We start from the raw sequence: 12,812 nt of genomic DNA, 5'->3' as shown, positions 1-12,812 counted from the left end.
CTTGACTGTGGCTCTGAGAAGGGGTTGGTGATGACATTATAATATAGTGACATCAGTTAACACTCTAAATGAATCATTTCAATGCAAGTTGCAATATTTTTTGATTTGCACATCCGGAAAGTATTGTATAATATGTATAATATTAAATCTTGATTGATACAGATTATGGAAATTCTATTGTAATTAATACCGTGACACTGATTTCAGCCACATCTCCCAGAAAACAGAAAATCATTCACCATTTCTTTAAAAGGGGGAACAGCAATCACACTGTGTACTTGACTTAAAGGGCTGGAAATGTTATGAGCTCCATTTAAAGGCAGGCTCAAGTTGTTTAGCTACTTTTACTCTGGCACAGAAAGATGATGATGTGCCTTTGGAGACAATTTCAGAAGGGGCAGATACGATGTCAGTTACAAGGACATTTTCCTGGGAAGAGTTAGTGATTAGGGAAGCAGCAGCAACATAAGAAAAGAAACATTTGTGAAGATAACAACTGTTTCTTCTAAATCTCTCTAAACCACACATGGAACCATTTTTCTGTATTTTTGTTGGGTGTCAGCAAGTGTTGTTGGTAGTTATTGAGATAGCCTGCAAACGGGAGATGAACTTATTTGGAATAAAATGTGTAGCTGTCTGACTTACTCACTTACTTACTGACACCAAAACTAAGCACTGAGTCACTGAGCAAACGGCAGTGACCAATGTGTGTGTGTGTGTGTGTGTGCGCGTGCACATGTGTGTGTGTGTGTGTGTGTGTGTGTGTGTGTGTGTGTGTGTGTGTGTGCGCGTGCACATGTGTGTGTGTGTGTGTGTATCCTGGATAGTGGACTGCCAACTGTGGGCTAAGCTAGCACACACACAGACACTCACTTCCTCTGCCACTGTCAACATCCTGTGCACGCTATAAATTATGTCATTGCCAAAACATACACACACACCCACGCACCCAGGCACACACACACACACACACACACACACGTACACAGCACAGGAGCAAATAACTAGACTAAGAGACTAAGAGACAGGTGACAGAGACAGAGACATTCTGACCAGGTGTGCGGATATTAAATAAAAAAGTGTATTAAACAGTAAAACATGACTCCGCGTGTTCATTGACTGTGCACACATTCTCAGGAGAACATTATAAAAAGAGCCGCAGTAACTCTTCTGGAACATCATAACATTACAGCGCTGCTTGTATTTTTGTGCTTTTTCACAAATGATTTTTTCTCATCTGGCCAAACACACCATGATTTCCTCAGCCTCCCTTTTATTCTTTATTTTGTGGGAGTTCTGACAACTCTCTGGCAGTAATAAAGGAGAAGAAGGAGAAAAAAAAGGGAGAGGAGGCAGGTCCCGCAATGTCATTGTTTATATGAAGATTGTGTTTCCATAAGCCTTTATTGCTTCTCCTTTTTTGCTGACAAACTCTTCCACCTCAAACCAAAGCAAAAACTTTTTTTTGTTGCTATATTTAGGCTTTTTGTTCCTCTCCATTCCATTCAGCTTTCTTTGAGTGTGCAAATTCAAACAGTGCATGAACAAAAAAGATGTCGGGGGGAGAACAGGGGACAAGGGAGGGAGGAAGGAGAGAGAGGAAAAGACAGACAGACAGACAGACAGAGAGGGAGAGAGAGCTGGCTGAGTAGAGAAGGGGAGGGTTGGATGGATGCCAGGTCACAAGGCTTTATCCCTGAGCCAATCGGTCTGCAAACACTGGCTCAGCAGGATGTAGAGACACTGACACACACACACACACACACACACACCTGAGTGTATGACGTTCAACACAGGTCAGACTGAGATCACCAAGAGGATTTCTCTTAATAGAAAGAGTAAAATCACTGCTGTTGTGTTTTGAAATAACTTCCCAAATACAAGTTTATTTGACCAGCAAACCCATTCTCCTAACGGAACAGGGAGGGTTTATTAAAAAACTTGACTTCTATGCCCTGTAGAACACATTTAATTTATTCAAACATACTTCACATTCCTGTCGTCCGTAAAAGCACATTGAAGTCTGGTGAGATTTAGCCCAGAGCTTCCCTGACGTAGAATCTACGTACGTAGCCTGGTAGTTTGAATGATTGAAGAAGTGGCAAAATAGTGCAGGTGTTGAAGGATGCCCAGTCACACAAGAAAATGATGCAGCACGATCCTGTCGTCCATCCAACTCATAATGGGTGGTGATGGAGATCATGTAATAAGTGCTTTTGCTACGAGTCACGGAGCAGACAGAAAGCTAACACTCTAAATTCAAGGTAATGTATCCGGACCAGCACTCCTACATAGCAGGGTTAAATAAAACTAAAGGTGACACACAAATGATGTGTCACCTTCCTTCCTTCCTTCAACTGTCAGAAGTCAGAAGTTTGCACTTAGTAAGGAGCACACATTTACCTTTCAAAGTAAATTTAACGCTTATCTTCATTACTGATTCATCTGATTATTATTTTTCAATCTGTGAAATGTCAAAACAAATAGTGTAAAAGAAACGAGCATGACTACACCAATGAACAGATTATCAAAATAGTTTCAGATTAATTTTCTGATGATCATCTAATCAATTAATGGTCAATCGCTGCAGCTCATTAGTTCACCAGATTTAACCCCTACATGAAAGCTTGCCACAGATTTACATTACTTGTGAAAGCACATGAAGTGACTGTAGGATTTCCATTGGAACTGATTTTTGTCCGAAAGGCTGCTGTCACTGAGCCTTAAAGGTCATATGTGTAGGATTAAGTGGGGGTCTGGCGGTGTGCTTGCAGACTGAAACCAACTGAACAACCCCATTCTTATTCTTAGTTTCTAAGTTGCTAAGTATACACTAGTGAAAACAATTTGAATATATTACTTTTTTTTCCTCCTACATCCTACAAACTGGACATTTAAGCAAGATATTAGTTTGACTTAGTGTAATGCTATCTCAGGATGACTCTCATGCTGTTGTGTTACCTAGTATAATATTTAGGCATATCATAGTAAAATAATATGAAAAGAGATTTAGCAACAAAAATACACGAGTTTCACTCCAGGGACTGATGACTGATGTTTAGATGTGCTGCCTGGTATATACATTGGATAGTGATAATTTTGGTTTCAGCTGTAGCAGTTTGTCTTCTCTCTTTGCCAAGCTAGGCTAAACTCCACCCTCAGAGCCACAGAGATTAAACTCATATCAGTTTTCCCATCTGACAGCATGTAATACGGCAAATCAAACACATTTCCCACAATGTTAGACTTTTCCTTTAATAAATTCGGAGGATAAAGAAAAATCAATACATTTGCAACCCATGATGTACAATGGGATGAGTCACTACACACTAGTTGATATCCACAGTGCACTCGAAGCATGAAGAGTTGAATGGGTAAATCTCCTTGTAAACTGTGGTAATCAGGCTCCACGGTGAATAGTGCTGGAGAGTTGCTTGCCCTCCATAGAAAACCACTCATCTTGAAAGATCAGGACTATGGCTTTCACAGTGTAAGCTCTCTCCATCACGAGTGCAGATCATTTGTTCTGCTTTCCTGCCGTGGCTGTCTGACTGCTCACTTTCTTATCTAATCTGTGCCACTGTAGACTGAATGCCTTATTCACTTACTGAATTATGGGCTCTCGGGCGAGTGCATGCGTGTGTTCGACTAGAGTGATTTCAAATTATGAGGAATAGACAATAACTGTGTGTGTTTGGGGGGGAATGATAAAAAAGAAAATGAATGAATGCAGTGATTAGAGCTGCTCAGAGTGAGGAGACTACTGGCACGAGGTTCCACACTGTAAGAAGTGAAGAGGCATGCTCGTGACTTAAGTCTTCTTCAAATCTGACTTCCTTCACAGCTTCAAATGTTTTTCCATCTTCCCCCAATTATTGGTTTGTCATTGGACGATAATATTTACATGTAATGATGAATGGCAGGAGTATGTATCATCCATGACTAAGTCAAAATTGTGATGAAACAGTGCCTCGTAATTATGTGCTTACAAATCCAATTGTAGACTTTTATTCATCCATTTTGAGTAAAGCTTATCCTGTACAGGGTCACGTTAGGCTGTAGTCAGTCCCAGCATGCAGTGGGCATAAGGCACGTCACCCTTACAGGTCACCAGTCAATCTCAGGGCCGAAGCATAGAGACTACAAACTGAATACCTGACTGCAAACCAAAATTTAGAAATGATGTCTGGGCTTGTGTTGGGTTTCTTCGTGCCATCTGACACGGTGCTGTGTATGTAGTATACAAACTTTAGATATTATGTGTAACTACAACTATCATGTGGCAGGTATATGCCTCCACTTAAAAGAAGGTAAAGCTCCCTAAGAAGGTACAATATGTAAGGTTGCAGTGACCTTTGACCTCCAAGATTTTCGGAGTTTATCGAATCAGTTTAAGTTGACCTATGTGCCATTTCAAGAAATTCCCTTAAGGCATTCGTGAGACAAGATGAACTTCTAGTGACCTTTGACCTCTAATCAGTACATCTTTGATTCAGAGTGGACATTGGTGCAAAGTTTAAAGAAAATTCCTCAAAGGGTTCTTGAGATATCGTGTTCAAAAGAACGGCCTGGACGGATGTAAGAACGCATACGGACGGACGGACAACCCGAAAACATAACGCCTCCGGCCCTGGCTATCTCTGGCGGAGGCATAAAAATAGCCTACGTGACAATAAGTGATGGACCTACTGTCTGTCCTGGGGCTGTGTGTCGTGTTAAGTGCAGCGGGCATTCATTCAGCCTACATTAACTGCATCAGGTACGGTCTGGTTCAAGCTTCACACTGCGTTCGAAGCGTAGTTCAGTTCAAAAATGAAATTTCAAGCATCTGGTTGGTGAAAAACATGCCCGCCTCCTGGCTGTAATTCCACGTCGAGGATATGGGTCATTTCAGACAGCTATAGAAGAAAATGTTAACTTGGTGTTGAAAAAAATGACTCGGAAGACATCACTTCTGTCAGTTACATCTCAATGAAATCAAATATTAATATAATTGATTCAGCTCTGCAGAAAGACACCAGGTTTGATTTATTCATGAACCTCTACTTTTGGATTAACTTGCTTTGTTCTGGTGTGACCATGTGCAGAAGCTAATAACCCACACATGCTCCTGAATATGTCTTTTCCTGGTCTGCAGACAAATGCAGCAGCAGGTCATCAGTGTTGGACAAGTGGAAGGTCTGACCTATTGGTGACACCAGATGAAAAGTCAGAGGAGAATTATTAGGATTCCTCCTTTAAGAAACATTGACGCTCATATTTATTTTCATACCAATCCAAAATTTGAGACATTTCACTCCAGACCAAAGAGTTGGACAGACATCACAGTCCTTTCAGCCTAAATAAGTCTTAAGCACAGTTTACTGAATGAGTAGTCACCAAGGCCAAAAAGATTCAGTTGACGCACGAGTATTTAAAAAGCTGAAACCAATTTATTTATTTATTTATTTATTTATTGAATTTTACGAAACACGTTAAATCATCGATTGGATAAAGTTTTTTTTTTTATTTTCTGCTTTCAATTTAAATGCCCCAGCAGTAGAAACATGTTGTAATACTGATATATGATAAAAGCAGTAAAATTTCCCATTAATGCACACGGGAAAAACAAAGTCGCCTTGAAAAGGCATATTGTGTGATATTTGGATTAGTTATTACATAATCGGCAGCCACATTCCTTCTTTTCTTCATCTCTCTCTCTCTCTGATGCCATTTCCTCCTTTTCTCTCCATTCCTTTGTTTTTTTTCCGTCTTCCTCTTTTTTTCCGTCTGCTGCGACTATTAGGAAGCAGCTGTGCACCACAGACAATTGCATAACTGCGCGTGTGTCTGTGTGTGTGTGAGTGTCTGTGGCAACAGGACGGATGGAGATCGGGCACAAAAGGAAGACGGGGGCAAAAAATATGGAAAAGAAGTCTAACTTTCACCTGCACTTATTCATTGTGCCTCGGTTATTGTGTCTCTCCCACCGCCCACCGACCCCTCCATCCTTTCCTCCATCTCTACATACAGTAACAGGGCTGTGAAATGTAGAAAAACTGCAGCATGCATGGCAATTCATTATCTTGTCAAACTTCCCATGGAGGCCTCGAGCCACATGGGAGAGAGAGAGAGAGAGAGGGAGAGAGAGAGAGAGAGAGAGAGAGAGAGCTCAGTTCATGCAATGGTCCCTGCCGAAGCTTCACAGGTTATCACAGAGAAGAGAGACTGGAGGAAACACTCGACACGCAAGAAGCTGCAGAGCCTGATACGTCTGTTATTACTGTTGTGATCCATATCTTGGTCCTTCTATTGGTGTGAGAAGGACTCGGCTCGTTTTTTAATGATTAACCCTCGTGCCAAAACAAACCAAACAAAAACCCACCATAAAGCAACAGAACATGAGTTCCTTTAGAAAGATAGCTGATTGTCAAGATATGATGAGATAATGATGCTCTGGGCTGGCATCCAACCTGTGCTGCCAACCCAGTGCTGGACTATCTTTCTCCAGGAACTTATATTTTGTTGTTTTAAATGATGCAATGTTTTAGGCATTGGGCATTAGGCATTTAGCAATGACTCAGGGCTTTCATTACCTTAGAATGAGCCTTTTATATCTACAGAGGGAGTGGGTCATACTGCACCGCCATGTTTCTACAGTAGCCCAGAAGGGACAGACCACACACTGGCTCTTCATAGGCCCTTTCACGTTTTGTTTTAACATTTTCAGCTTTTAGATTTTTAGCCACTGTGGGGGACGATGAGATGAGGGGTAATTCATTTGTTGCAATCTGCGAACTCACCGCAAGACACCACAAAATCCTCCACACTGAACTTGTAAGTTTGCAATCATAGGTGCAGTGCTGCCAGACCGCACCAGAGCGCCACACACCACAGTTTTTCTCCCAGTGAGGAAATAAAACGTTCATAGTTTGCATATTTTGCATATAATTTCACCAACCTACACACTCAAAACAAGTAACTAAGAGTTACAGGAGCAGCAACTGCATTTACGACCTGAGCCAAGAAATTACTAACATACATTAATTTAAAATGTGACATGTCCGGGCTGTGCGCACAGAGTCAATTAAGAGTTTCTGCTCTGTTATTTTCAGTAGGCAAAAATATTCACAGTAGGAGAAACACAGTGACAACAGTTACTGTGCACAGCAGCAGCCTTGAATGCACTCAGCCTACCTTGTTGCAGTCAGGCTGTCTGTTGTCACCCACTCCAATCGTGTCCCGTTAAATGAGACCCAAAGGTGCAAAATATGCAAGTCCATTTCCACAACTTAAAGAAAAGGATAACATGATAAATAAGCTTGATTGAAAATATATTACTACGATCAGTAATGCACATGTATGCATGCATAAACGCTACTTAGGTGCGCTCCGGTACTTAAACAAATAGCACTACAGCTGTACTGTATGTAATACACTAATATGTATCATGTAGTTCTAAGTCAGTCAGTCGAAAATGTGGTGATTAAAAACATTTAATGATGGTGAATAATAATTACACAACTAGACCCAGTGAGAGGAAACAAGACCTCTAAAAACTTCTGTAAATGTTTTATTTGATTTCAACCTACAGCATATGGTAGTATGTCCTGCCAGGCTGTGTAGCATATCCAACAAGCTCCATAAATCTGATGCTTAGAGGCTGAGTTATTTATCTTTTGATGGTTTAATTCAGGTGCAGTAGTGTTTGAAATGTTTAGCAGAGATTTAAAATGATGGAGCTTGCGTCGGCACATACACAACCAAGACTGAGCTGCCTGACGAGACAAATTTAAGGGGAAATAACGAACCTCTGTGCACCTCTCTGGGGAAGGTTTTGGTCATGTCTGAGCTGGGCTTTTTAACGGCAGTTCCCAATTGGATGATTGAATGTGAAAAACAGAGGTGACTGGTATGAGTTGTGAGCATTGCTCCTGCAGAAAGACTGGAGGATTGGACAGAAGTAGATGCAGCTGGTTGGTTCTAGCACAGTGGTGTAACCGCAGCGAATAAATCAATCAGCTTGAAAAGAACTACAGACTCACAGAGTACATAAATTAAGAGACAAGACGGGGAGGGGAGGGTGCCAATTTAAAGCTCTGTTGGGCTATGAGGCCTGTGTGTTAACTCTGTAGCAACCACCTCTGTTGCAGTATTCACCCTCATCTACCCTCATCCACCCTTTGTTTTCTCGGTTTCTCCCATCAGACTTCAGCAGGGCTCTGCTTTGGACTTAGTGGATTATATCTAAATGAGAAGTCTGGGCTTCCCATTCCTAAAGCACACCACATCATTCCAAACCTGCAAGGATGCAGCAATTATATGCAGAACATGGGCTTGTACTGTCAGAGGCAACAAGGCTGATAGACAGTCGAGAGGGAGAGAGAGAGAGAGAGAGAGAGAGAGAGAGAGAGAGAGAGAGAGAGACGGAGTGTGTGTTTTCCACATGTTTGGTCATGATGCAAAGCAGCTGATAAAAGAAGCCGCCTGTATGAGGAAACAAAGAACAGGAGCATGATGCAGGGACAGACAGGAAAGATAAATGACGCACACAAATCTGGTTTGTGTGTGTGTCTATGTGTTTGTGTGTGTGTGTGTGTGTGTGTTTCTCTGTCTGTCTGACAGCAAACGGCCAATTACTGTCGAAAGTGGCAGGATGAGTCCTGCCAGACCATAGCTTTCCATTAGTGTATGCCAACCAAGCGTGTGTGTGTGTGTGTGTGTGTGTGTGTGTGTGTGTGTGTGTGTGATGGAGTGAATAAGGGGATAGAGGGAGACAGAAGGAACAAGAGTAGAAAAAATGTGGGTGGGCCTGGTCCCAGTGTGTGTGTGTCTGTGTGTGTGCATGTGGTACATGGGTGCATGTGTTTTTGTGTATGTGTGTGTATTTGTCTCTACTATCTCTCTGGGACTGTCCCCACTGGTGCAGATACATTTGAAAACACACATCTCTCCCTCTCGGTTTTGTCTTTTAATTTACAATAGCCCAACAGCTGTTAAAAACTGAGCTTATATCAAAATTGCCTTTTATGAGAGAAACTGAGATTTCCAGGGTTCAAATGAGAACATTTACATAAGTTTCATCTCTGTGTGCTCAATACAAGACAGGATCCAGAATGCCTTTAGCCTAGCTTAGCACAAAGACTGGAAGCAGGTGGAAACTGCTAGCTTCCACCAAAAGAAGGCAAAAAATGGTATTCCATCAGTTTGAAATGTGTCAAGAATCACCTGGGTTTGTTACACCAAACTGTTCCTGGTTAAGACATAACTTTGTTTCAGAAGCTAAAGTGAAATAACCACATGGCAGCCAGAGAGCCATCTTGACCAATAAAGCATCTGTAAATGGTTATGGCTGCGCTGTTAGCGAACCTTCTTACATATCAGCCCTGAAGCAACATCAGCCTATCCTGTTTGTTCTGCTTTGGTCTCCACCAACTCCTAACAGAAACATCTGTCCCTTTAGCTGCCAGATGTTCAACTTTCTTCACCAGCTAGTGATTGTGTCAGTCTGCTGTTTAGTGGTGGGCGGGTGGTGTACAGTGGGGTCATCACAGCTGCTAAAAAGGATCCCTGCTTCAAGAGTTAGTGTTAAATATCTGTGGGTCCGTCACTTCATTAATTACATTTGATTTGAATCAGTGTTTTAAGGGTTGGATTCCAAAAAGTGCCTCTTGAAGAAGACGTCATTCAGTTCTTCCCCAGTGACCTTTCATCGCCGCCAGTTACTGCAAAGGTAACAACTAATGGGGATCCGAATCAACACCAAACTCTGATTGGCCACGTGTCCTTTCAGCCACTCGCACAAAACAGGCAGCGTCATTTAGGACAAGTACTGCAAGCATTGCTGACAAATTTCAAAAGGGTGGCTAAACCGAGAGGAACTGCCTCTCCCCCAGGTCTGCATTCCTGTCTCCGGGCGTCAGTTTGAACAGCTTTTTTCCAGCCATTCTGTGGAAAATGAGACATGACATCAAAACCTGAAACCCTATCAAACCTCTCAATCAATTAGCAATATGCTTACAGACAGAAGGAAAAAAAAAAAGAAATGGGTTACAGGGGATGGAACGACGTGCTTTTTGGACAAAAAGTAGGACGAGGCAGTGTGAATTTGTGTCAGTAAAACAGTCATGGAGGAGACGTGCAGTCGGGGCTTCAGTTAGCACTACACAGACACACACGTGGTCCGCAAAACCTTCTGAATGCACACAGTGGGCCGACACAGCACTCCCTGAGTAGACGGTGTCCCACGCAAGGACCTTTGGGTGTATTAGCTTACAGAACATTAAATAGCAGGTGGCAACAAACACACACACACACACTGAAGATGGCTTCGGATCAGCTTCCATTTCTCAAGTTTAAGAGAGAAACTTGAGGGAAAATATTTGTGTCTATTGAATGTCTGCTACTAAATTACGTATCATAGTTTGAACCTTAAACTGTTTTAAATCCTCGCACAAATGTTGAATATTGTTATCTTTGTGTTGATCATTTCCATGTATAAAGTTTTTTTCTCCCACAGATGTGTCGTAGGTCTCATAAAACCACTATGTATTGCCTGTAACCCATTTCAATACAATAGTATTGAGTTCAATACGAGTCTGTGGGCCATCATGCAGAGTCTAAATGTTCTATAGTGGGTGAAGATGCATAATTCAGAGGGATTATCTGTAAACAAACAGTGGCAGATGTGGATATATTATTTAAGGACGAGTCACCAGCTATTAGGCATGTGTCCGTCTTCAGACTGACTGGACTATCGATCAGATCAGTCACATTAAAAACCAGCTCCATCCTCAGCCCTGACTGGAAAACACAACCATCCCTCCTTCACCTTGATTCACTCGATGATGAGACGCTTTTTGTAACAGGAAAAAAAAAAAAACATTCACATCATGATAGAAGTTGTTTTAAATCATACAATTTTTCATATCTCCTCTAGGGTATATAAACATCAAATAATCTGAATCTGATCCTCATGAGATCAACGTGGAGCCCTGAACGTCCCTTTATCTCTGCCTGGTAAAGCCTCTTATTTGTTAGAGTAAGGACAACAAAAAAACAAACAAACAAAAAAAAAAAAAACTCAAACCGACAAAAAGAAACCATCTGAATTTTAGACTTTTATCCAACAGGGGATTTCGTAAAGTCACTGAGGGGAAATGTGCATGAGAACCGAAGTGGAGCCGAAAAAAAACTCTCATCTCCAAAATACCAGCCTGTATGAGAAAGCAGCATTTTCAGCCCCACCACCTGCGTTTTAGAGCCTTTTTTTTAAAAAAAAGGTTTTAGTTACAATCTGAATCTCATCATAGGGGATCTCGCAGGACAACAGAGTCATGCTCCTGCTTCTCCATCAGTGGTGATCAGGGGGTTTAATCAACATTTAAGGATGGTTACGGGGGCGTTTGTTCATAGTAAAGATCGTGTGAACACATTTAAACCAGTTTTTACGCATTTTAAAACGCAGTTTGTTCGTTAGTACCTTTGGTGCGTAAAACTCTGTCTGTTTCCTCTCCCTTCTCACCCCTCTCACCCCCCCCCCCCCCCCCCCCCCCCTCCTGTGCGCGCGTGTGTGTGTGTGTGTGTTTTCTCCTGTCAGCGGACCTCGCCGTGCTCCATGTGAGCGAAAGGGGGAGGAAGAAAAAAAAAAAGACGCAACTACACACAGGGCTGCTGCTGCCGCTCCGGAGCGCTCCGGTGATGCAAAACACTACGACACACACACACACACACACACACACGCACACAAAACAGCAACCAGCGCACACATGATGTGTCTCACCCCAGTTTCTAACCCCTTCAGTTTAAAAAAAAAAAAGAGAGAGAGAGAAAACGCATCATCTCTGACCTGCTGCCAGTTCTCTTCCAGGGAAGGCATCGCAGAGAAATAACCAGTGTCATGAACGAGTTGGAGTTCCTGGAAAATACTGTAATTCGCCAGCACATCCATGCTTGATGCAAAAAAAAAAAAAAAAAAAAAAACCTGGAAAAGTCAGTGAAGAAGTTCGGAATCCAAACAATAAAAAAACCGCACTTATTCTTCCTCTTCTTCTTTTTCTTTTCTCCTCTTCTCACACTTGTCAAATCAAAAAAAAAAAAAAAAAAAAAAAAACAAACGCTAGAAAAATCCCAGCTGGTGCGGGCTGCGGGTGATGCGCACCTGAGCACTTTAATTAAAAAAGAAAACAGGGCAGGAGAAGAGAAAGAGTTGATTATTATATCTTTATCAATGCAATCCCTTCTCCGGTCTGCTCGCTCTGTCACGCCTCTCTCCTCGGTCCGAGATCGGGGGGTGCCAGATCTATTTCCGCATTGCCAGATTGCCAATCGGTCTCCGTACACGCTGCCAGGTTGCCAGGTTCGCTCCTCCAGCAGCAGACTGGACCCCGCTGCAATCCAGGCGACCGGCGCGAGAGGGGAGGGAGGCGGAGGGGAGGAGCCACCTGTCACTCAATAGGATGCGTGACCTAATAAGGTAAATAGGGTTGATGATGTCACTGACGTCCAATTAAGGAGGCGCTGAGTCTCGGGGAGGGGGAGGAGCTTCGAGGGACGCGGAAACGCTATTGGCTGCGGGAGGCTGTCAGTCCGGCCCTACAAGGCAGTGAGGGGGTGAGTTATTTTTAGAGGGGTATATAAAGCCAGCAGCATTCCTCTCTCAGTCATTACAGGCTGCACAGACAGAGAGGAGAGAAACCACGGGCACAGCTGAGGAAACAGCGGCGCACAGACCGAGCGGCTGTATGAATGCGCAGAAAGAGGGCAGCTGAGAGTCAGAAGCAGCAGTGATGGTGCAGATATGACGCCCTGTTGTTGTTTTTGCGGTTGTTTGT

At 42.6% G+C, this 12,812-nt stretch overlaps 1 protein-coding gene across 1 annotated transcript in view; it reads right to left on the bottom strand.

Moving 5' to 3' along the window:
* Positions 1–12,374, bottom strand: part of klf7b (Kruppel like factor 7b) — an 81,664-nt gene extending 69,290 nt beyond the window's left edge. The window contains exon 1 of the mRNA XM_030428549.1: positions 11,828–12,374. Coding sequence (XP_030284409.1) covers positions 11,828–11,929 — 102 coding nt within the window. The 5' untranslated portion in view covers positions 11,930–12,374. The remainder of the gene's footprint in view (positions 1–11,827) is intronic.
* Positions 12,375–12,812: the final 438 nt, after the last annotated feature.

Source organism: Sparus aurata, chromosome 9, assembly GCF_900880675.1.
Source record: "Sparus aurata chromosome 9, fSpaAur1.1, whole genome shotgun sequence".
Taxonomy (NCBI): Eukaryota; Metazoa; Chordata; class Actinopteri; order Spariformes; family Sparidae; genus Sparus; species Sparus aurata.
This window is presented reverse-complemented; position numbering and strand designations above follow the sequence as displayed.